Source organism: Hyaena hyaena, unplaced genomic scaffold (genome assembly GCF_003009895.1).
Source record: "Hyaena hyaena isolate Hyena2069 unplaced genomic scaffold, ASM300989v1 scaffold_7, whole genome shotgun sequence".
NCBI lineage: Eukaryota > Metazoa > Chordata > Mammalia > Carnivora > Hyaenidae > Hyaena > Hyaena hyaena.
In genome coordinates this window covers 1922115-1948137 of record NW_024080639.1, presented here as the reverse complement: position 1 = coordinate 1948137, position 26023 = coordinate 1922115, and the positions used below count along the sequence as shown (strand labels likewise).

Below are 26023 nucleotides of genomic sequence, written 5' to 3'. Positions count from 1 at the left end.
TAATTTTCCTCTTTGATATTTGAAAGTTCATTGTATTTTGGCATCGGACAGTTAGTTGTCCTCACACAGAAGATAAACAAGTCCAAGGACCTGGATCTTACCCAGGATACAGTCTTAACACAATGTTAAAATAATTCTGTGCCTAAAACACGCTAACTGGTAGTTAGCACACATTGAGCAGTCTCTCACTATTATTCCCCACTGCGTGGTCTGTGCTCGCTAAAAACATGAGAACACGAAGGAGGAAGACATTTGAAACAAGTCTAATAAAGAAGGTATTCACTTTTTTTTCATAATGAGAAGTCAAAACAGAGCTTCCTCTGTTTTCCTCAGAATTATTTGGTTTGACTCCTCAACAGTGAGTGACAGTTGTTATATAGAAGGACAGAATCCTTTTCAAAGAATTTCAAATCTTTTCTTATATGTTCAGTTGTCTCTGATATTTTATTCTTCTGGGTTTTAAGGATGCTAATATTTTCAAGAAAGTATACACATGTACGTTTGGGTAATAATACCTACTTAATGATATTAACAAAGAATTAAGTCCCAATAACCCATTTAGCCACATAGGGTCACAGAAAATAACAGGTTTTACTTCTGAATTTCCTGTGCAAGGCAAAGACTGGTACGTGTCTTTCAAAAATGCTCAGGGTGGTTTAACGGGTGGATGCTTCCTTGAATATTTTCCTTAAACTCCTTGAAGACCAAACTTCTCATTCAAAATACTGCCAAGAAAAGTGACTTGGTATTTTCTGCCTGTAATGCCCAACAGGTGGTAACGAGGATGACTGAGATGGTTAGAAAACAACGACAATCACGCGGTGCTTTCTACGGAAGTGAGTTTGCACAGAGAGCACACCTCTTCTGGCACAGTGCAACACCTGTGGACGTCTTTAATGATTATTTCCCAGTGTCAGTTTTAGGGGCTTTATCCAGGAGTCATGATCATGATTAGATGGTTTTGAGGGTAACACTGAGCAGGAAAGGCTGACTGGCTGTTCTGCTGCGAGCACAAAGACACAAAAGATCAAAATCTACAATGTGATAAATGTGGTCTGGCCTCTAGGAAGGCGTACAATGAAAAATCGTCTCAGACCTGCCAACTGACTCAACATCCTTATGTAGATGAAATATGATAAAAGAAGGAGGGTGGAAATGAGAGGACAAGATGGAAGGGGATGCCACAAGAAGCTCACAAGGAATGTGAGCATGATAAGACGCAAGAGGGGGTGAGTGTCGGTGCTTAGAGGTGTGGCCTAGACCTCTACGCACTAGGAGGAGGGCCTCAGGTAAGTTTCCTTTGCAGAACAGAGATGGGGCTCATGTTAAGTGACCGCCACATCCTACTTTCTTGCCCTGTTTCATGCACTGTGATGGGGACGTCAAATCTTCAGGAGGATGACGTTCTAACAGAAAGAACAATCCATGGTAAAAAATATTCAGAGGAACTCTGACAGTCATGCAGCAATTCATACATGCTACATTACACATGGTGAAATGATCTGCAAACAGATATCAAGCAGACTAATTATGTGCTTTGTAAAAATAAATTTCTCAAATTTTTCAACAAGGATTTTGAAAAAAAACAACAACCTTGGACAATTAAGTTGGAAAATGCGGTTTCTTTTCTTTTTCTTGTTTTCTTTTTTATAGACACATTATTTAGAATTACGATCAAATCTTCTAAAATGATTGGAAGAGTTGTTGGCCCATCTCTAGATTAAAAACAAACTGAAATAAATTAGATTTTATGTTGAAAAAAGTAATCCAGTTCAACAACCTATGTGCCAAGTTTCCCTCATGTAATTGGAAACAGTCAAGCAATAAACTCTGAAAAAGGAATTTCTAATGGAAGCCTTGAAAACACTTGACTCCGGCTTTGCTACTGGGTGCCATAATAAATCCAGAAACTTAAAACCTCAGATATACTAGAGAAGAAAAAACTTTCAGTGGAGCTATGTAATGTATAGTCTAATATGAAATCTTAAGAGGCAAAAATCTTTCCTCCAGTGAAAGTTTCTTATACTTCATTCCCCGGGCACATAACTCTCTCGCCCCATCCACCGAGCCCCCATCCCATTTCACTCTTTGTTACAGTAAAGATTATGAAGGCTAAAGAAAGCCTCTTGGTGTTTTTGAGGCAAAAATGTTATAATGTAGTATTTAACACCATTTAAAAGAGAGGGCTGTAGAATACAGAAGCTAGGCAACGAGATTCTGGAAAGTAGTTGAGTAAAATATTTATGGCAGAATGGAGAGGCTCTTTTTGAATAATAGTTTTAGGCTGACTAAACTTGGGGGATAAGGTTGAAAACAGCCTTAAAATTAAAACACCTCTACAGTCCTTTTTTTTTTTTCTTTTAAACAGTGGCAGACATTCTATAAGTTTATTGTTACAGGTAACGTAGGTCATTGATAGCTTTTACTAGGGATACAAAGATAACAGGCGCTAGCAATGTAACAATACTGAGTAAGATTACAGAAGGTTGCTAGTAAATTGAATGGAATAAGCTTTACTAAAATAGCTGAGGGAAGTCTATTTGAAACGTAATGGTTTTTGCTCAAAACTGCTCCCTGACTTCATAGGTGAAAATAATGCTGTTTTAAGATTGCATAAAGGAAAAAACTCATCTGTGTATGTTTATTTGTCTCTGGATCATACCTTTCTTGTGGTGGTGGGTCAAAATAGAAGTCAGAGCTCAGTATTTTTCTACTGTGAGCACCCACAAGGAATGGAGGGAAACATTTACGTCAAGCCCCACATGCGTATACCCACTCTCTTATGAAGACGGAGCGAGCACTCTGAGGGGCTGGTGGGGGACAGGAAGACCTGAAATCCTCGCTGATTTTCTTAAAAGGATCATTTTGAAGATCAAGTTTAATGGATTCCAAAGATTCCAAATAGTAGTGGGAATCTGAGAATTGTATTTATTATATCAAAAAGCCCAGTAGGAAATGTAGATTTACCAGCCACTGAGTTGCAAAAGTGAAGGTTTTGTATTGTTTTTATTTTCTGATAGAAATATACCAGGTCAGTCCAATAACACGGGCTGTTTCACAATTATCAGAAGCAGTGATTGGCACGATCTAGGTCTTCGATGACTAAAAGACAAAAACCCACTAGGTTGATTAAATTAATAAATGCCGCTTGTTTGGCAGACAAAAGCCTTCAGAGACAAGAGGTCCCCAGGAATAAAAGTAGCTGCTGTTTAAAAGGTAGGGAACCACTTCCCCGTTTCAATCGCTTCATTTCACAGTTGAGGTAGCTAACTGAGGCTTAGCGAAGGAAGGAATCTGGCCAGAGTCCTTAGGTGAGGGAGCCGACAGTCACATTCAATTCTAAAAGATAATTCTTCCCCCTCTTCTAAGAGGTCTCTTTCCTCTGAGATGTTCCACGTTTTAGCTTTCTCTCCACTCTCAAGTATGCACTAACACACTAGTTTTACTATTAACTGTGACAATTTCTGTGGTTCAGATAAAGTGCTGAGAAAAGATGTCAAGCTGCCATCACAGGAAAATCTTAATATCACGATAACATTAGTAATATTAAGATAACATTAATAATAGTAAGGTATTAATAATAATTAACAATATCAATATTATTAAGGTTTTAATAATATTATTAAGATATTAATAATAAAAACACAGGATGAAAGAAATGGTATTTGTGTGTGATACTTTTCATTGTGCCAATTCTAAGGTATTCAGAACAATGTTACAAGCTTGGTGGATATGTTTTTAAAAAATGACAGATCACCTGCCTGTAACAATAATGTGTTTATCCCTGGCCCCAGTTACCCTTCCATCCGAGGACCAGATGTGCCCTCTAAATTAAGGGGCCAGGCAATCAGACAAATACAAACTGAGGGGTGTTCTGCAAACAACTATCAATGGGCCGGAAATGGGGAACCACTCCAGAATAATGAAAAGCTAAAAAGACTTGACAATTAAATTCAACGTATGATCCCTGAATGGATACTAGATCAAAACAAAGCGAAACAAACCACAACCAGCTATTGAAAAAAAAAGGGGGGGGGGCTACTAAGGGGTACAACTGGGAAATTTGAATGTGGACTGTGTATGAGATAATGCTACTGTACTGTTAAACGTCTTGAATGTGACAGCCATGCCGTAGTTATGTAGGAGGAGACCTTTGTTCCCAGAAGATACTTAGAAGGTAGACAGAGGGTGAAATGAGTCATGCGCCTAACTCTCAGAGTGGGGGCAAGAGGCAGGGAGAGAGAGTAGAGAGGAGGAAGAAGAAGAGACAAGGGCTCCTACGCAGAATGTGGAACTGGCTTGTGTCATTCACCAAGATGCAAAGGGGTGAAAGGCACGTGAGCGTTCACACCACTATTCCTACAACTTTTCCGCAGGTTTGTAATTTTTCTAAATAAAAAGCTGGGGAGGAACTTGAGAGTGCCAGGAAGTAATCCTGTATGTGCTTAGAGGGGAAAGATGGAGCCCCTAAAGCTAAGCTGTTTCTGACACTCATGGCTGCAAAAGGATTCTCTGTTTTCAGATTTGACGGTCGGCTGTCAACCAAAGGGAAGAGGGCGAGTCAAGAGTGTCTGGAACATTTATAGGTTAAATTTCCTCCACTGGGATATTATGGAACTTACATGATTTTTAATTAAGAAGGTAAACACCCTAACATTTACTTTAAAAAAAAAAAAAAACACTTAGTACAAACCAGTTACACATTTGGTAAGAGTATAAATATTTTTCAGTTGAAAAAGCCAATAAAAGGTAAAATCATTCTGATTTTAATGTTCATGTACATGTGTTCACTGGTTACTGCTTTGCATTTAATTTAAGACGGCCTTTTTAATAAGCAGAAAATGTGCATTTTTATATTGTTTAAATTTTAATATGGATTTTTGTTCAAAACAACACAGACATTCAGGCTACTTGTAAATGATACAAGATTTTTTGCTAATGAGGCATTATGTAGAACATATGCAAAAATCACAACTCACTCCTCCAAAATAGACCACAATAACAGGAAAAAACATGATTTTAATAAAAAACAACAGCACTGGGCTTTTACTTCAAAGCAATTAAGGGCTTTGGATAACCAAAAGTTTATGTCAAGTTGATGCCAAACCAAACTGGGCTATTAAACACATACTATGAAGAGTTTCTGTAATATTCTATGAAAAGGCTCTTTGCCATAAATATCAAGCACTGCACTCTGAAGATTACAACTACGTTAGGTTCATGTTTGAGAACAAGGAGCCCAACATCCTGATCAGACTTCTAGAATTTCAAATTTGAAATAATGTATCCGTGAAAGAGAAGTTTAAATATGTTTTCCATTTTGTGATTTTTCTTTACAGTAAATTATACCAAGTTTTATATTCTCCCCAACATTTTTTTCAACAGTTTTCCATTAGTCTCAAAAAATTGCTGTGACACATAAAATTCTGAGCTATGTGTAAACATACAAGAAAAAAAGACTTAAAGACTTTTATTGGAAGTCATTTCTTCAGTTTTCAACAACTGTATTTCAAGGAACAATATGCTATTTACTAAAGGTACCCTTTCTTTCAAAGCAAATAACATGTATCTTTCAATTTTACACAATCAGTGAGGTGGGGTAGAAATCAGTTTATTTCTTTGGCCTCTGCAGCAAAAGTTCCGTTACCTCTAATACTCATTTTGTCTCTACTTCTAATTCTCGACGTGACAAAAGAGACTGCTTTTGAATGAGGGCTGTAGTTAGCTGTTACGGTAAAGTCTGGGTGCATATGCTGATGTCTCTTGCTGACAATCTTCGTAGGAGAAAACATGCATACGTGCCTATCTATTTCTTCTGCTATTCTAGTCCTAGGATTGAAGGACTTTGGGATTTCCATTTCAATGAACTGAACCTTCTAATTCCTGGATGATCATATCCCTTTGGATGAGGGAAAGGGCCAACACAGTATGCATCTTACTCTGGGAATTTAGGAAGTGTAACAGAGAAAGTGGTCTCTAATAACCTTGTACTCAGCTGTTGAGTAAAGGTGGTAAGGATGGGCTAGCTCTAAGCTTGGGCTTGGTCTAAGTATAGAATTTTCACATTTAGATAATATCTTAAATACGGTTGTTGGCAATTTATTAAGATCACATTTGGTGTTGGGGTCTGGTCCTTTAGCACTGTTCCTCACAAGGAACCATGTCTTGCTTTTCCAATCTGACCAAGTCTAAACCAGTTCTTCCTGGGAGAACATAGATGACTTCTAGGGATTCAAGCTGGTTCAAATTCAGGGTTCAAATTACATCCCCTAACATAATTCCCAAAGATTCATGTTTCTTTTGCCCTGCCCTTAGAAGGGTATTTAAATATGATTAAGTATATAGAATTTCATTATATAATTTAATTAAATTTTATATGTAACTTTTCAGGAACAGAAATTATCAGAGAGAATACTAATCTTTTGAGTCTCTGAAATATAAAGCTTCTTGTATAGTTTCAGCCCACTTTATTGTTCTTCAAACAAGTCTCCTAGGCATGTTTTCCTAGTTTTTTCAAATGTTACCATGTCAGATTAGTTTGGTAAAGGGGGATTAAACTCTAGATCTGAAATGAAAAACTAGAAAATCCTACAGTTTTTCTAAATGGAACTTAGCCACATAAGCATGATGTCATATACACTGGATAGGGGGAAAAACAAATAGAGGCTCTAGGTCTGGTTTGAAAGACCTTAAGAGAGAAAACGAGAAACCTAAGAGATCCCAAACGCAATGTGTAGACCTCATGTGGCTTCCAATTAAGACAGACAGGAGAAGACAGCTTCAGGAAAGTTTAGAGAACTTCAAGGTATTACAGAATACTAAGCAACTGCAATTAATTTTGTTAGATGTGATAACGGCATGTGCTATGTGAAAAAAATTTCCTATCAGAGATTTAGATTGGAGCATTCCTAGGTGAGATGACATCCTATCTGGCTGAGGCTGATTAATTCAAGAAAATAAAAGGTGAAGGGACAGGTGAAATAAGACTGGGAACTTGTTAGTGATTATGTGAGCTAAGTGATGGGTACCTGGCAATTCAACATACCAATCCCTCTCTTCTGGGTCTCCTTGGTCTGAAAAAAGAAACAGGAAAGAAATGGAAATGAAAGAAAAAAAAAAAAGAAAGGAATGAAGGAGAGGAGATCATTCGAGAAAGAATATGGTAAGAAAATAGAGTCTTGCTGGAAATGCAGAGTGGAAATGCAAAATGAGAGTGGTGTTAGGAACCGGATATGACAAAGGAGGACGGGAAAGAACATTCCGTACGTTGCAAAACATCGAAAGTGGAGACGCAGCAGGGAGACTAGTGAAGGGCTCCACTGTCGTCCGTAACAACCAACAGAACTTGAAGCAAAGTTTGAATATTAGGAGAGGTAACAAGCATCTTTTTGGGGTAAAAAAAAAAAAAAACCAAAAAACCAAACCACCTGGTACTGTATTTTGGAGCTTACTTTTCATGTTGAGAAAAAATTTAAATGAGGCTGGACTTATTCATGAGACATCCCAACAGCTGGGTCCTTGTCACATACCTTTCTCTTGGTGGGTACAATCGAATGGCATCAGAACTTCCAACAGTTACGGTAAATGCCCCAAAGGGGCCAAAGAATCGGGGGACAGGATGAGCCCCAGAGTAGGTGAGGGAGAAATGTCCTTACACAGAGCTGCTGATAGCAGTTAGTAGGTCTAGAGCAGGCTTCTATGAAGAATGTTAAGTGAAAACACGATTTTTCAAATGGACTAGACTTATCCTTCCGCGGCACATGATAAAGTATTGTAAACTAATTTCGACCCTATCAGAGTGAGATTTCGGTCTTAACATACCTTTGATCTGTAGCCTGCTGTTCTCGAAGCTGAAGAAGAGATAACTCAATTTCATTCTCTTTTCTCCTCAACTGAGTTTTCAGGATCTCAGCCAAGTGCTCTAACTCTTCTATCTGGCCTCTCTGTGACTGAATAACATTTTCTCTGAAAGAAAAGAACCTTTACAAGAATTTGTACCTTGAGGAAAAATCTGCAGTATTTAAGATCAGTATAAAGAAAGTCCTTCATAATAAAGAGCAAGCAAAAGTTAAAAATTTTAGCTTAGGTGCCTCTGCACATAGTGAATAGTAGATTAGATGTGACGATTTAGAAGCACATATGGAACAATTCAAAATACTGCTTTTTATATAATACTGTCTTAGGCAATAACCTGGACTTTGGTTCAATTCAGTTCAGTAAGTATTTATTGGTTACCTACTCTGCTCTCCACAACCTGGTCATCTTCAGATAATTTACATGCTTTCATTCTTTCCTATGTATACCTGCATAGATCACTCAAATGAACACTTCAAGGTGGGTGAGAGAGAGAGAGAGAGAGAGAGAGAGAGAGAGAGCAAGAAACTTGCAAACCATAACAGAGGTTTTTTGCATGTATTTATTTCTCTCTTCTATGTTTGGAAGCAACCCAGTGTAATGAGCCTCAGGAAACTGGAATGAACCCGGTTTTTCAGACAATGGGCAGGTGACAAGATCAGGTATAATCTTTTGGTTTTATTCCTTTACAGGCTAGTCATGGCTGTAACTGGTATTTAAAATATCCAAAAGAAACAGTTTGAAGCCTGCACTATTCTTAAGCAACTGTCTAACGTGAGATGCTTTGTTTGATGTTTCCTTTCCTCATTTAGAATTATTACTTCTTGATGATCCAGGGAAAGGCCTGTAGATAAGGTGGAGCCTTATCTTCACTGGTCCAGTGACTCACAGACAATGAAGCCAGGAGGCTTTGATTAACTGGAGAGGTAAGCGAAATGTGGCAGAAGTAACTTTTTCGAAACCAGAGTATGATGAAGAATGCAGTACTGTAGAATCACAGTGAAACAAAATCTGAAATCCACATGTAGTTGATAACTGCAAACTTTTAAGCCACTCCCTCCAATTCTTTTTTTTAAACCACAAAAAAGCTAATTAATTCAGGATTTAAAAAAATTACCTGTGATTTTTCTGAGAATGGAAATGCTGCCTCTAAAGCTTATACTATTCTAAATGACTGGGCTTTATGCCATTCCTTTGGGGAGAAAACTATAGTACAGAGACTATTTGATAAACCCCTCCATTGATGCAGTTATTTAAGTTGCTCATTTGCCTCATCTTATTGGAAACATGTTCTATAGTATCTGTTCTGACCCCACAGATCAAGATGTAGAGCAAATTATTTGTACATAAGCCAATTGGTGTTTAAAATAAAGGAAAGGGAGGGATCAAAAAAGACATCATCAATCAATAAATAAAGTTCTAAAATGACCACAAAAAGAATACATACAAATTTCTTATTTCTCCTCTGGCTTCTTCAAGTAAACTGTTGCCATGTTTTGTAAGCATGGGTTGTAGAGTTTCTGCTATGTCAGCATCTTGGAATCTAATACCTAAAAGTCAATCAGCAAGATGATAAAAGTGAAATTAATAAAGAAAGACTCTTGATTTGCTAACATATAGAAATTTGTAATATAAGAAAATTTCCACAGTACTGAGAGATATGTGCTCGATAGTGCAGAGAATTAGAAATCCACTGCCCAAAGGAGTATCATTGGCAGCAAGTGTACATAGCAGCAAGTACTGCCCATTAAACAAATCTGACTATGGAAATCCAAGGACCTAGAAATAATTTGATTCAAGTTAGATTTGTAACTCCTAAAGTCATTCTGAAAGAACCAAAATCTTCAATTCAGGGCTTTATGATATACACTAAAGTATGAAGGAAAGAGATTTCAAAGACTTAACTTTTTTTTTTTTCATATTTGGGATATAGATTTTTTTTTAAAGTTTTTTTTTTAAATTTATTTCTAGGAGAGAGAGAGAGAGAGACAGTGTGAGCAGGGGAGGGTCAGAGAGAGAGGGAGACACAGACTCCGAAATAGGTTCCAGGCTCTGAGCTGGCAGTCAGCACAGAGCCCGACGCGGGGATCGAACCCACGAACCGCGAGATCATAACCTAAGCAAAAGTCAGACGCTTAACCGACTAAGCCACCCAGGCACCCCGGGATATAGATTTTTTATTTTTATTTTTCTTATTAAAGTTTTTAAATGTTTTATTTATTTTGGGGAGATAGAGAAAGACAGAGTGCGAGTGGAGGAGGGGCAGAGAGAGAGGGAGACACAGGATCAGAAGCAAGCTCCAGTCTCTGAGCTGTCAGCACAGAGCCTGACGTGGGGCTCAAACCCACAAACCGTGAGATCATCACCTGAGCTGAAGTTGGGTGCTTAACTGACTGAGCACCCAGGCGCCCCTGGATATAGATTTAAAAAATTTTTTTCCATTAGCCATTCACATTCTTTGCTCTTACATTTTGAACCTTATCTTCATTTGTGTGACTCACAGATACTGTGAATGTAAGTCAAAATGTTCCCTCCCCTTTGGTTTATTATCTCAGTACGAAAACCCACATTTAAACAAAGGTAATTCACGAGGTGATCATCAATGAGATTCATTTAAATAAAAAATTTTGCTGCAGCCCTTAATGTATAGTTTTTCTCATAAAAATAGTTACACGAAACTTTACAAGTCTAGTCCCGTTGTCAAAAATGAGACATGATTTTAATCACATGATTAGATTACACTTATAAAATAATTAAGTTACTAGAGTCTCAGGGAGATGAAATATGACAAGTAATTTAGATTTTTAATGGGGCATAGTATCAGATACACAGTACATTTAAAATTCTTTCTTGGCTGGGTGGCTAAGTTGGGTAAGTTTCCAACTCTTGATTTTGGCTCATGTCATGATCTCACAGTCAATCGAGCCCTGTGTTGGGTTCTGCTCCAGGCGTGGAGCCTGCTTAAGCTTCTCTCTCCCTTTCTTAAAAAAAAACAAAAAACAACAAAAAACCCCCAAAAAACCCAAACACCAAAAAAACATAAAAAAAAGAAATTCACTCTTTTAAGAAAGTTTATTTTTTAAAAATGAGAATTTTAATTAGATTAATGGAACTATTATTTGCTATTTCCCAAACTTTCAATATCTATTTGTATAATCCAGACTAAAGAACAGAAAAGGCTCTGCCTGAAACATTAAAATAGTTTATTGTGTTAAAATCTGCCAATTTTGGCAGTAATGTTAATTCTTAAGCTTTTCCTACATAAATTACAGGAACTAAACATTACTAGAAAAATTTAAAAAAATACTTATCCTTAAAATAATCTTTTTTTAACCTTTTTAATTCATTTTTTGAGAAACAGAGCATGAGCAGGGGAGGGGCAGAGAGAGAGGGAGACACAGAATCCGAAGCAGGCTCCAGGCTCCGAGCTGTTGGCACAGAACCTGATGTGGGGCTTGAACTCACAGACCTGAGCTGAGGTTGGGCTCTTAACCGACTGAGCCACCCAGGCGTCCCTATCCTTAAAATAATCTTAATATTTATAGTGTAATAGTGGTTCTCCAATGGTCACATTTAAAACACTTTATAAACATCTTTGTTCTACTGGTTCTTCACAGTAAGGATTCTTTCTGTATTACAAGGATCACATCTTAAACCAGTACTTTCCATCCTTTATCCTGACAAGGCACACATAGAAAATGGTCATATTTGTACAGCAGCTTGAGGGCAAGGCTGCTTACAGACAGAGAAGGTATAGTGTTCTCACCTGGCCACCCTACGCTGTCATATTTCTTTTTTTTTTTTTAATTTTTTTAAGGTTTTTATTTATTTCTAGAGAGAGAGAGAGACAGTGTGAGCAGGGGAGGGTCAGAGAGAGAGGGAGTCACAGACTGAAACAGGCTCCAGGCTCTGAGCTGGCAGTCAGCACAGAGCCCGACGCGGGGCCCGAACCCACGAACCGCGAGATCATGACCCAAGCGAAAGTCGGACGCTTAACCGACTAAGCCACCCAGGCGCCCCTACGCTGTCATATTTCTGACAAGTATGGCCTAAGTCCCAAGCTCAAAGGCAGTCTTGAAAAGTCTATTAAGATTACTAAGGTATCAACCTTGATAATGGTGCCTCAAGTGTACTCAGAAAGATAATGTATTCATCACTGTTTAGTGCCTTGTGCAGCTTCTACCTCTTGGACTCTGTAGTGAAAAAGGTCTGAATTAGTAAAATTGGGTTTTTTTTAAATGTTTATTTATTTTTCTGAGACAGACAGAAAGACTGCGAGTGAGGGAGGGGCAAGGAGGGAGACACAGAATCTGAGGCAGGCTCCAGGCTCTAAAGCAGTCAGCAAAGAGCCTGATGCAGGGCTCAAACCCACGAACTGTGAGATAAATGAACTGAGCTAAAGTCGGATGTTTAACCGACTGAGCCACCCAGGTGCGCCTGAATTACTATGATTGTATAAACTCCAGGAGAAATTTAAGCTATGTAGTCACATTGTAAAGACTGTGCAGCTCTTTTTTTCCCCTCATAGGAGGAAACGTCCATCAGGCCCTTCTTTTTAAACAGCAATTCATAGTACTAAATTAGTTTTCCATATTAATCTAAAATTCAGGCATTGCATTTTTATTTAGTATAAAAGACCTTATGGATCTTAGAAATCATCTTGCCCAGCTACAGTCACAGATGCCAAAACTAAGTTTTAGAGCGGATAAGTGACTTTTGAAAGGTAAAATACCATGGAGTTACAATCTCTTGATTTTTTTTTTTTTTTTTGCTAATCTGGTGTTATCATTCCATTCTACAGATGGGAAGAGTGAGGCTCTGAAAGGTCAAGTGCTCTCTTCCATGTTAATTAGCAGCAGAATCTATGTTCTAGTTTATAATTCATTATGATTGCTTTGGTTATTTTCAGAGTCCGTTGCCAATCTCACAAGCTAGAGTAGCTAAGCCTTTCACCCTGCAGCTGCCTCTGGTCTCGGTGGGCACCTTGCTGACTTCAGGGGAACTCTGCCTGGGGAAGAGATAGTGTCAACATTTAGTTTGGGAAAAAAAAAGATAGGACAAAATTTTCTCCTTTTCTGTTTATATGGCATTTTTCCCCTCTCCTTAATGAACAGAAAGTTTTATATGATTTTTTGTGTCCCTGAAAATGTTTGGCCTTTATGTGAAGCATGTTCCAAATGAAGATCAATTATGGCGAAAATTTTCTTTCCTTCCCTAGTTGATGAAATTTAAAAAATGTCACTTAAAACTACTGACTTTTCACTTCATTATAAATAAGTTCAACATGGGCGGGGAGAATTGGGAATTTTTATTAGAAATATTTAGGTTCTTCCCATATTGTTTATCTATGTGACTGAATCGCTTTGTACCCTGGGTAGGTTTTAGGGGATTCATTTTCAAAACGGGGAAAGTGATTGACCTACGATCATTTCTGGAGAGAGAGGAGACGTTTATGGTCACTTGCTTATATCCTTTTGTCTTACGTGTAAAGATCAAGGTCAGGGTGATTAGATGCCTTGTCCAAGGTCACCAGATAGTAAGTCGGGGAGCAAGGACCCAGTTTTTTAAACCCTCAGTTGTACACATACGGCACTCTCATGTTGCTGCCTTACGATGAGAGACTTAAACAGTTCTGCAAATTTTATAAAAGGTCTTTTGACAACGAAATTAAGTGTGATCATTCAAAACAGCAAGCGTGATCGTAAATAAGCAAACTAGCTGGGTTCCTCATTTGCCTGAGTCAACGTGATTTCTATCTGCAACACAGAAAACCAACTCAAACTAAACTTCTATTTTATGCATTTTCACACACATCTCCAATATCAGGATAGAGGTTTACATTCAAGGTGTTACTCAACAAATATGAATGATTTAGGGATTCTTGAATAAAATGATCATGTTAATATTAGCATTTTATCACAAAGCAAGTCGAAAACATTTTTCTTTCCAAAGTTACTTAAAAACATGAAAAATATGGAAATAAAACTGGGTGTGTGTGTGTAAAACAACCTATTAAAAGAGTTACATTTAGGATTTGATATAATTTAATATAAGCTTATTTTACCTCTCCTGGGGCATTCCTGTGAGCCTGCATTTTCATTCACTTTTCTACGTCCAGTGTTAACACGGGATTGCACATAATTGTACGGTGTTTGCCTGTAACCCTGGATTTGAAGTTGCTGTTTGGTTGAAATGAGTCTGTTTTTGAGGACTTCATTCTGTCTTTCAAGCTCATGAACTTTCTCTTGCAGCTGCTCAATCATTTCTTCCATTTCCACGTCTCGTCCCAGCCGCTTGGGGCCGCCACCAACCCGCTCATATCTTTTCTTGTCATTAACTAGCCGTATTAACTTGGTGGCCATTCTAGGGAAATAATAAAAAGATGAAAAGGAATGTGAGAAGTCAGCATAAAATGCATTCTGTTGAAAGGAACATAATCACTGTGAGGACTTCAGTGCAGAACCTGAATAATAAATTTCAGGTTTTGATGTAACTATTACTGCCTGTGAAGAATCCTTTGATGATAATTGAAACCACTGGGCAACAATCTGCTTTATAGCACTGACAAATAACGGTTTCCTAAGGCTTATCATTTAAGGTTAGTAAAAAGAGGACACATATTTACTCCATATGTTCCTCAAATGCAATTTTTAACGCATGACCTTATGTAGGAATGCTGTATGCACTTAAATGTTGCTACAGATTGTGGATGTGGTGGGTTATATCTGCAAGCCACAGTAAGTTACAGCTTTTGAAAAGTGTGTTAAGACCGAGCAGCATTGCTAAGTTTTAGGCAAACTGTTTTCAGTTTCTCTAGGATTAAGACATATTACAGATACAAGAACATTAGGATGCATAGGTACACACTTATCAAAAGCCCAATGAAAAATTCAGAGCAACCAAAACGTGCCACTAAATGTTGCCTGGCGTCCCAGAAATATTCGTGTTCGATGGTAAAAAATAATGAGATGCAAGAAGTATTATTTTCATGCTACCTTTAAATATAGACATAAGTTGTGCTTTTGACATCTCAGGAGTTTATACCTTTCATTCTTTTAAGTTTTGATAAAAACTGGTTAGACAGAACAAAAGACAGAAAGGGCACATGGGGGTGATGTAATATACACGTACGGAAAACATGCCTGACAGTGAGTGGAAAAATGTTGGCAGGACAAGAAAGAAAAGGTGGCTTTGATGAGAGACACAAGTTCAAGACTTTACAAAATTGGTCGCACATCTTCAATAGCTGATTCTAGTTTATAGTGAATCTATTTTTATAAAGAGCCAGACGGAGATTGAAAATAAAAACTCACTTCATTTTTCTTTAAACGGGGTTTGCTTTATTTTACCATGGTTATGGACAGAAGCTTTTACTTAAGAGAACAAAAGTGAAATAAAAAAATCCCTAATAGCTTTGGGATGTCATAGAACAACATTTTTTTTGCCCTGAGCAGAGTCCTCTGTAAGAGCGGTAGTAATACATGTCTATCTACACTTCTGGCTACCCGGCCTACAGCATGTGGCATCAGGGAGAGCTATGCATAACATAATCAGTTAAGATTGTTTTCTCTTTCCCTTGAGGCAAATCCATTAAACATGCTTTATAAGGGATATAGGATAATAAAAACCAAGATCCAAGAGTGTACCACAAACACGCTAGTAAAATAATCAATGGATTAGTTCCTTTTCCACCTCATCCAGAGAATGATACATCATTGGGAAATTGGGGTAGGTATCATAAGCCCAACAGAGCCATACACTCTATCCCTTTAATGAGTTTAGGATCCTTAGCCCCACCCAGTGGCTTAGCCACAGAAATATGGTAGCCGTCTGAGATGTCAAGCTAAATGTCTGAATCTTTTGTTACAGAGAGACTTTCACAGAGATAGAGATTACATTCAAAGGACACTGGTTTGGTATAAAAAAGCAGTCAACATGTAGCGAATAATAAATGACCCAAATTTTGAAGGAAAGAAAAGCACCATCAATAGGACGGCTTTAAATTCCTTCAAGAATGTACAAATAAACACTTTTTCAAGAGACGGAAGATTCCATCTTTGTCCAGGAATAGCAATGATTCTCATTTGTTTGATGTGATTATTTTGTAATATTAAAGAATCATAAGTGATCTGATAAAGTTTGAGTACTTATTTAAAAAGGTGGTTTATCAAATCTACGTTTACACTAAATGTGATACTAATTACATCTTAAGGATAAATTTAAAAGCAGTTCTGGACTGCCTGGCTGGCTCAGTGGGTAGAGGACGTTGACTCCTGACACACCATTTTGGGTGTGGAGATTACTCAAAAATAAAATCTTTAAAAAAATAAAAGCAGTTTTACACATGTATGTAGGTAGTGTCAGTGGCATAAAATTCAGAAGGAATTTAGAGCTCTGGGTCACAGTGGTCCTTGGATCACTACTCTCAGGGCTATGTAAAATAAAATCCCAACAGGTTAAATTGCTTGAGTATAATACCATAGGCTAGCAGCAGAGAAATAATAGAACACATGTATACAACTTGACTCCCAGCCGAGTCCTTTTTCCATTAAACTACATGGCTTGTTATTAGGTTGTTTTATATTTTCTGGCTGGGACAAATTACTAATGAGGTCAAGGTTGTGAATTCAATTATTTAACTGGCCAATTAGGCTTACAAAGGAAAAAAATTGTTCTGTGGTCACAGACTATATTCCTCATTCCGAGAGGACATGTGTGTGTTACTGGTCAGAAAAGGAATCAGGTAAGTGAATCGTAGGTCCTGAAAAAACACGTTATCAAGATTCAAAAACGAACTCGAAAGCCCCTACCCAGCAGGTCAGTGGGTCATTAAAACTAAGCCTACAGAGTAGAGACTGGACTAGAATCAACCCTTTCTAAGCAGCAAAGTCCCCCCCAGTCCATCATCTTCCTTCCCTGGCCGTCTCACCTTTTCCGGTAGCCTAGAACATGAACCTGAATACAGGCCTGTGCAAGCTTACGAACGGGAATGTACTTTTTTGTTTTTAACGCCACACGTTCTGAAGACAGTAACAAAGAAAGAATGCAAGAATATCTGCTCTTGAGAAGTTATCCCTGCAAAAAGGTCTCACACACAAATCAAGTGACAACGTTTCTTCAGAAACAGTAGAGACTCTTTGAAATACAGGTTCTAGACTAATCTGAGCAAAGTTAAATATGTTCCAGATACTGAAGTGAGGTTTCCATTAGTAAACCCCCAATCTCAAGGGAGCATGTATTCTAACAAGTTCGAAGAGCTAATTACTTTTTCAAACTTTCATTTTAAAACCAAGACATTTATAAAACAGATGCTTTGGCCATTTGCTTATTGAATTATAAATATTAAACCAGAGTCTATTTATAGATATGATACACTTGTAGAACTCTTAGTTATTAGCTCTTTCTTTCAAATAGCAACTTCAGACATAATAAACACTCATAATCTTTTTGGTTTATTATTCTACTTTGTAAGAGTTTCCATTTTTAAAAATTGTATTTATTTACAACCTGCCTTGTTCCAAAAAGGATTCCGGGTGGAGTTTTCAATTAAGTGTATGAAAAAGCATATCCTCCAAACTTTACAGAGTTGGGAAAAAAAGCTAAAAGCTTTTTATCATAACCTTTTAATTTTATCCTCTTGCTTGCGGGCATGCTGTTTAAGTAAAATGTTCTCATCGTGCAAACGCAAAAATCTGTCTTCCAGTTCCTCACGACTGATACGTGACACTGCCGGACGAGACTTCATTGTCCGTGTTGTTGAAGTTTCTGTAAAAATGCCAAGATAATTAATAGTGGGGTTACTTAACATAGTTTCTAAAAATGAGAACAGTTGATATTAATATAATCTCTGATGCACTCATCTTTGTTACTTTCTGTCCTACAATTCAGATTGTTTTAGAAAATGTTACAACTTTGTTTACATCGCCAATCGGAGGGGAGAATAAAAATCTTTGCTGTTAAAGTTTACATGCAATCCTAAGGATTTCAGCAATAATAACACCCATTCAAAACAATATTTAAATAACCGTTCTTTAAGACTGTAAGATAGAAATCTGATTCAGTAAGACTTTTCCATTTATATGCTCAATGTTGGAAAAACACAAATTAAAAGTCAGAGTATCTGAAAGTTTTTTTTTTTTCCCTACAAAAGAGTTATAACAATAATTTGGTGAACGTGGGATATTTTTCAGAGCTATGTATGTGTTTTGGGTTACAGAAAATAAACTGTAAAATTTACAAGTCCAAACAAAGAAACCAACCAACCTTGACCAATTATTTATAAGCTATTTTACATATTTTAAAAAGACTTTTATATCTTTTAGCATGTGTATGCATTTTTTTCTTACGTATGATTAAATTTTGTATTTTCCATATCACTGGCTAATTTTCATCAATCATCCAAAAGAAACAAAGAACAAATGGACAAGGATTAAAGCCCCTATAGTGCACTACTAGGGGCAAGAACTGAACTTAAAGTAGCAAATTCCAATAGCTTTGCACAATTAAAATTTATTGGTATTGGAATACTTGGTATTCAACCAAAGATCTAAAACAAAGCTTATATATACTTCTTACTCTTAAAAATAAAATCTGTATAACCAGACTTATCTTTTTCAATAAACAGCATGCTGACCACCTTTCTGAGTAGTGCCAGGCGGCCACCTGAACTGTTCTACCAAATAGGTATATGAAGACGCCTTAGTGGAGCGTATTTTACATCACGGCCATCTCAATGACAGACGCAGGGGCATGACATGCTGTATACACAAAAACATAGCTGTACACTCATACTTGTTCCTCAAAGCAGTTATTTTATTGTTTCAACTTGAAAGTGCTTTTTTAGCTCTATAGCAACCACCAAGTGATAAAAGGATAAAGAAAACCTTTAATGTAGATTAATTTGATAAAACAAACTCAATATCACTTGGATAAACAAACCATTTTGGGATACTCTACTTGAAAGGCAAAAATTTTTAAATATGGCATTTCCTGCCATATAAAATTTCAACATAAAGAAACATTTTAATGGTGAATGTGATTTAAACCAGGCAATTCGGTTTGGAGGCTTGGTACTCTCTGCGTAGTTTGTAGTGATGTGTGGAATTTTAAAAAGATGATTTATAACAATTCTTTATCAGAACAGAGGGGGATTTTACATTTTCTATGAGCTGTTGATAATTGATGCGTGCAGTAAAATACCATATGTTGTTCTAAACCCTCCAATGTTCCTGTTTAGTCCAATCAAGAGCTATATAGTTACTTAAACAGCTTCGTTTGTAAGGATATCAGAAATACTTGAAATTAAAAAGAAAAGAAGTTACTGATCAAAGTTCATAACGATAATAAATAACAGCTGGCCGTACCTTGTAACCCTCCCATTCCAGAGAGGTTTAGACCTATATCCTTCACAGGCAGGTCTCCTGCCGTCTCATCAGTTGGTCCAGACATGGCCTATCTGTGGAGAAAAGAAAATTCAAATAAAATCTTCTCAACATACAACATTATGCAATGGAATGAACCAAATAAAATGAATAAGGCACTATGGCTTTAATGGACATCTTATTGCTCACATGTGCTGCTTGAAGAAGATGAAAGCTTCATTTTAAAAGTAATACTACATTCAATCATGGAGACAATGTTCCTTTCAATGGTATATTTCCTATAGTTTGCTTAGGAAATGAGGTAAGATTATCATTCTTCCTTCTCTCTTCTTATTTCTCTGTCTGAAACAAAAACAAACTGCCCCCAATTTAAGGAATACTTCCTCTCCATTCCCCTTTCCCTTTTGTGCCCCCCAAAGCAAGTAGGTACCTTGAAAAAAACTAGTGAGGAACTTGATTCATATGGTGGTTCTATTACTTACTAGCTGGCGATGTCACCTAATCTGAGTTTCAATTCCTTAATTTTAGTATTTTTAAAAAGTCGTCTTAGTTATATATACGTATGCACACACACACACACACACACATATTATATACGTATATTATATATGTATATTTCTAAGTAAACTCTACCCCCAACATGGGGCTCAAACTCACGACCTGGAGATCAGAAGTCACATGCGTTATCAACAACTGAGCCAGCCAGGTGCCTCAGTTCCTTAAGTTAAAAAAATGGAGAAAATAATACCTATCTCACAGAGTTATTCTAAGGGTGGGATGGTAAATTAAAAGCAATGAGCACATTTTCCTGAGAGGTCGCTATTACTGGAATATTAATCTTCAGCTTGGTGCACGATGAGTGGGTCTGGTCCAAGTTTTGTAAAAGATGTTTCACAAATTCACCATCTGAGTTTTTGCTCTGTCAGTTTTTGCTCTGACAGTTTTGTTCTGTCTCAGTTGCCATGACGCCTAGTCCCAGGGCTTCCTACCTCAACACACAAGCTTGTCCAGGGAATTCTGGCCTCTTTACAGTTCCTATTCTTCAGAGATGCACCACAGTAACTCAGTTTTGTATGTGGATGTAAATGGTCCGTGCAATGTCTAGTACTTGGGAAAAAAAAAAGATTTTATATTTTCCTTTCAAATCACCTGGAAAGACAAATGCAAACCACCACTCAAAATGCCTAAAGGCAGAGGTTCTCAGTCTCTAGAATGTGGAGCCTAGAATGTAAAGTCCAGAGAGAAGCAAATTTTTCTTGTGCGCCTCTGTACTGTACTCTCAGAGGCTGGCACAGAGCTTGCTGAATGAATGGAATCCATGGAGCTGTAGGGTCTGTGGACCCAAGAGATGGTTTATAGAATTTTGTATGCATATATGTATATGTACACTATCTTTTAGGTAAAGGGCTCATAACCTTTACTGTAACTCATCAAAGGTTGAGAACCACTGCATTTCGCTGTGACGCAAACAATGAGCAGACATATACCTGAGAGATCATCTCCTACTTCTTCTGGAAACAGTGCTACATAAAAGGTCAATTCTAGGAACCAAATCATCAACAGTTTAAACACAGGGCACTTGTGAAAATGATAATGGTGCTACAATAGAGTTATGGTAGCTTTCATAGTCAGGATGGAGATGCTAGTTAACATTTATTGAATGCTTGCTAAAATGTGCCAGGCACTTTTCTTAGCGCTCTGACAATAGGAATTAATCAATCATCTCACAATATCAGGACACACCCTAGGGAACTTGCCGAAGGTCACACACCTAAGAAGTCGGCGCCTGGTCACATTTTTGTCACTATTGGGAAGGTGGAGGGCAGTGTGACGGGCATTCAGAGGCCAGAGATGATGATGAACCCCCTACAGGATGGGGGAACCACAACAAAGAATTACCTGGCCCCACATACTAAGAGTGCTGAGGCCCAGAAATTTGGCACCACGCTGGAACACCTCTCCACACCATCTCATGTTATCCCTCCTCGCTCACCATGCCCATCCACACTCCTACTTTAGGTTCCTCAGGTCCATGGGCCCCTAGTCTTGCTCAAAGCCTTGGCATTAGCTGGCTCCTCATTCTCTGGGACTCGGCTCAAATGTCACTTCCTCAGACATGTCTTCCCTGATTATCTTACAGTTACTCTTTCTCCAATTTCATCACTGTGTACTGCTGTTGTAGCAGTCATCGCTGCCTACAATTATCTTATTTGTTTGCTAGTTGACTACTAGTTTGTCACCACTAATAAAGCAGAATCATGTTGAGATAGGTATCAGTCCTGTTCACAGCACTAGGGAAGTGCCTGATGCAAGGTGGGCACCGACATTAATAGTTACTGAATGATTAAATGAAAACCGGGATCTGAGACTAAAATGGTAAACAAGATCCTCGCCTTTATGGAATTAATAGGCTATGGGGTAATCAAATGAGAAATAAGTAATTAAAAATCATTAAGCAAACAATAGGCCATTCAAGAGGCTAAAGGGACTACCAACCAACTCTTCACCCAGGGCTAATGAGAGAATTGTGTCTATGTGCCCTTCTATTTGAAGGAGGACTTGGAAAGGCACGGCAGGCAGCATCCACTCTCATCCGCCAGGGTTTAAGGCTGGGCTATGAAATTTCAAACCGGTGCTGGACGTGGGGATAATGGGCGGGCTGTGATTCAGGCCTGAGGATGTGGTGTCTCGTGCTGGGCTGCTTTACACGCGAGCAGAACTCTGGGGCTTTCTCCAGGCCGTAAAGCGGATCCCAGGACCCCGGCCCGTCCTGCAGGTAGAGGGTGGGCCACCTCCGTCCCCCTCAACTCCCCCAGAGTACTCACCGTCACTCTCTCCCCGCAGCTAGCTACCGTTGCTATAGCGCCGACAGCGTGCTGGGCTGCTGGCCGAGAGGAGCACGGGAAAAACATGGCAGGCTCCGTTGCCTCCTGGGAAATGTAGTTTTCCTCCGGCCCTAGCTCGCCCGCTCGCTGCGTAGCTGTCGGCCCTGGGAAATTCTCCTGCTCCAAACCCCGAGGTGCTCGCGGGCGTCGCCGCCTTGCATCCTGGGAATGGTAGTTCTCGAGACTCTGAGAGAGAATGGCGCTGGGCGGGAACAGGACGCCGAGGGAACTACAAACAGGAGGCGGGGTCCAAGGCGAGGGATCTACGCGGCTAGCAGTGGCGAAGGCGGCTGTAGCGGCAGCATGAAGCGGACCCCGACCGCCGAGGAGCGAGAGCGCGAAGCTAAGGTACGTGGGCTTCTCCGGAGTCTGGGATCTTTCGTGCACTTGGAGCTAGGGGCCGGGAACCGGAAGGGCTTGGTTGCCTGGCGAGCGGACGCACGGTCTTCAGCCAAGGGATGACAGGGCCTTGTCAGCAAGGGAACCAGAGACGTTGGGGGATATTAACATTCGTGCTGCTCAGGATGCAGGCCTAGTCCTCTTGGATCAGCTCACCAATGAGAATCACGACATCCATTTCCTTTTCCTGCTTCTGCACTTCATTCCTTGGTCACATTTGTGGCTACCCAGTGCCTCAGTTTACCGGACTCTCCGAGGACTGTGATCCTAACAGTTGTGCGTTCTCTTCGGTATTGATTTCTGAGAACGAGATTGGTTCACATGAAGTATCTGTGCGGTCAGATGTGTTAATCTGGAACAGCGGCTGCCCGTTTTGTTCTGTGTCTTCAGCACCGTGGATTTGCATCTAAGTACAATCCTATTTTCTACCTTCGGGGTTCAGCCTCAGGTAGTTGCCATTCCGTGCGATGGCAGTAATAAGATCAATAGCGACGTTTTGTTTTGTTTTTAGCATTGATCACATGTCAGTTTCTGCGTTTAGTTCGTAAATTTATATTATTTCATATTACTACAGCAGATTTCAAGATAGATATTATGCAGATGGAGTATCAACAGCCCTGTTTTACGGATGAAGCCTTGAGGTTCAGAAGAATTGAGTGTTTTCCTCTCTCATCCCCCAAATCAAGCCCTGTTGATTTGTTTAAATATGTCGGTAAACCTGTCCACTCTTTCTGTCTCTGCCTCCTTGGACCGAACTACCGTTATGTCTTTAATGGCTTGTTGCAACAGTCTCCTTATTGGTCTGCACTCATCGACACCCTGACACTCCTTTGTCTCCTCATCCCCTTTCTCCCACACAACCTGTCTCTTCTGCACACCATGGAACGTGATCTTTTTCAGAATGCACATCTGATCACATCCCTTTCCTTCCTCCTTCCTCTGCCAACCACCTGTTTAAAAACCCTCGACGACTTTGTGTTGCTCTCAAGGGAAAGGCAAAACTTCACACGGCCTGCGGTGGTCTGGACATCCCACATGACATTCTGCCCACTCGTTGCCCATCAGCCACTTTGGCCTTTTTAAAAGACCGTCTTTTCTGCTCTATCTGGTTGCATAGCCTTTACACGTGCTATTATGTCGCCTACTCTGTATTAGGCAAATATTAGAAGTGAGAACCAATTATAAATATAACAGACACAGTTTTTGCTCTGGTAGAATTTTTTTTTTATGACAAGCATATGTAAGTTTATCTTACATTGGGACCTTGTTTTCTTTTTTTTTCTTAAGTAATTTATTGTCTAGTTAGTTTCCATGTAATTCCCAGTGCTCTAAAATTTAGAATCCTACAAGTGAGTGTGTCTTAGGGATCCTATGGATTTAAAATATAAAATCTACCCTATTATGACCTGGTTTCACCGAGGACCTGAAGTTTCCATGCTAGAGTTGGCCTGTGATATGGACAGTATACTAAAGATGGGTTCTACCCCGGGGATGGGAGAAAGGAAGATCCTTCTGCGTTAGTCCGCGAGAGTGTAAAGGAAGAGATAAATGTCATCCAGTGGCATTGTGTATGATGTCTTTCCCACCTTTTAGCTTTACATTTGTGTTTTCTGTTTATTGTTAAGATTTATTGAGCACCTGTTGTTTATTTGCTAGACATTGGGATTATGACTTTAGCTAAGATCGAATCCCTGCACAAAGGAGCTTTTATTCTACTGCATCCATAACCGTTGCCTGTGAGATAGTTATTCATGTCATCCACATTTTATGGATGGGAAAACTGAGGCTTGAGGAAATCATGACTTGCCTGAGGCCACTTGGTTGCTATGTGGAGCTAGTGTTTAGAACCAGGTCTGCTGACTCAAAGCTTTTTTTTCCATGTACTACTTGTGAAACATGTTGAATTGATAGAGCAAGTTGTCTTCCTGTGTCCTTTAAAGAATTTCTTTGATATTTATTTAAAATGTGTGTATGACAATATCATTGGCTAGCACAAAGTATAGGCAGTTGAGTTTTAAATCTTAAATAGGAAATGTTCAGTTACTCATGACCTACTTACTTTCTCATTTTCTAATCAACGTTATTGAGGCATAATTTCTGTACAATACGTTGCGCCCATTTACAGTACAATTTGATGAGTTTTGACAGGTGTAGACACCTGTGAAACCACCATCCCAGTTGACATAGAGAACATTTCAGTCCCTTCTAGAAATTTCCTCTTGCTGATTTGCAGTCAGTGTCTCCTCCCACCTTGGCTCCCAAGCAACCACTGAGAATGTTTTCTTTCGCTGTAGATGGGTCCGTATATTCTAGAGTTTTATATCAATGGAAATATGAACTCTTGAGTCCGTTTACTTTTGCTAAACATAATGATTTTTGAGATTTATTCATGTTGTCATGTGTATCAATAGTACATTCCTTTTTATTGCTGAGAGGTAGTCTACTGTGTGGATCTACCACATATTCTTTATTCATTCACCTGTTGCTGAAGATCATTTGGATTGTTTCTGGTGTGGGGCTGTTATGTAAAAAAATGCTGCGATGACCATTCACGTATAAATCTTACTCTTTTCTTTCTATTGGACAAATACTCAGAATTCCAATTGTTGAGTTCTCTGTTGAGCCTCCTAAGAAACTGCCAAGTTGATTCTGCCATTTGTATCAGTTTCCTAGTGCTGCCGGAACAAGTTACCACAAACTGGGTCTCTTAAGACAACAAATTTATTCCCTCTTAGTTCTAAAGGTAAGTAAGCCTGGTTCAAGGTTTTGACAGGTCATGGTCCCTTTGGAGGCTCTAGGGGAGAAGCCCTAGAGCCCTAGAGAAGGCTCCTTGCTTCTTATAGCTTCTGGTGACTCCTGGTATTTCTTGGTTTGGGCAGATTAATTTGCCTTTTCTGGAGATTTCACATAAATGGAATCAGACAATATGTGGCCTTTTGTGTCTGGTTTCTTTCACTCAGCATAACGGTTTGAGGTTCACCCATGTTGTAACGTGTATTAACACTTTGTTACTTTTTGTTACTGAATAGTATGATATTCCATTGTATGGATATACTGCATTTTGTTTAATCCATTCACCAGTTGATGGATATCTGGGTTGTTTATACATTTTGGCTATTATGAAAAATGCTGCTGTGAACATATACTATTTTTTTTATATGGGTATATATACTCCTTTAAGCTCTTAGGTAAGCTGCCTAGGAGTGGCATTGCTGGTCCCATGGTAAATCTATAGTTAACATTTTAAGAAACTGCTGTACTCTTTTATTCTGAATATTTGAGCGCTCCCCCCCTCAATTTTTAAAAAAAAATTTAATGTTTATTTTATTTTTGAAAAAGAGGGTGCGAGCAGGGGAGGGGCAGAGAGAGAGAGAGAGAGAGGGAGACACAGAATCTGAAGCAGGCTCCAGGCTCCGACCTGACAGCACAGTGCCCTATGTGGCGCTCGAACTCACGAACTGTGAGATCATGACCTGATCCCAAGTTGGACGCTTGACCAACTGA

General features: G+C 38.8%; 2 protein-coding genes across 4 annotated transcripts in view; one reads left to right on the top strand and one right to left on the bottom strand.

Annotated features, from left to right (window-relative positions):
- The window catches only part of RPGRIP1L (RPGRIP1 like), a 92930-nt gene extending 70927 nt beyond the window's left edge, over positions 1–22003 (bottom strand). The window contains exons 1-7 of the mRNA XM_039241749.1: positions 21866–22003; positions 20225–20336; positions 19218–19309; positions 17475–17619; positions 13919–14217; positions 9302–9404; positions 7822–7965 (exon numbers count right to left, since the gene is read on the bottom strand). Of these exons, the coding sequence (XP_039097680.1) occupies positions 7822–7965; positions 9302–9404; positions 13919–14217; positions 17475–17619; positions 19218–19302 (776 nt within the window). The 5' untranslated portion in view covers positions 19303–19309; positions 20225–20336; positions 21866–22003. The remainder of the gene's footprint in view (positions 1–7821; positions 7966–9301; positions 9405–13918; positions 14218–17474; positions 17620–19217; positions 19310–20224; positions 20337–21865) is intronic.
- A 336-nt stretch (positions 22004–22339) lies between these two features.
- The window catches only part of FTO (FTO alpha-ketoglutarate dependent dioxygenase), a 391330-nt gene continuing 387646 nt past the window's right edge, over positions 22340–26023 (top strand). For all 3 annotated transcript variants that reach the window (XR_005530153.1, XM_039241761.1, XM_039241774.1), the window contains exon 1: positions 22340–22468. Coding sequence is in view for 2 of the 3 variants with exons in the window: in XM_039241761.1 (XP_039097692.1) it covers positions 22424–22468 (45 nt within the window). In the remaining variant the exon portion in view is untranslated. The remainder of the gene's footprint in view (positions 22469–26023) is intronic.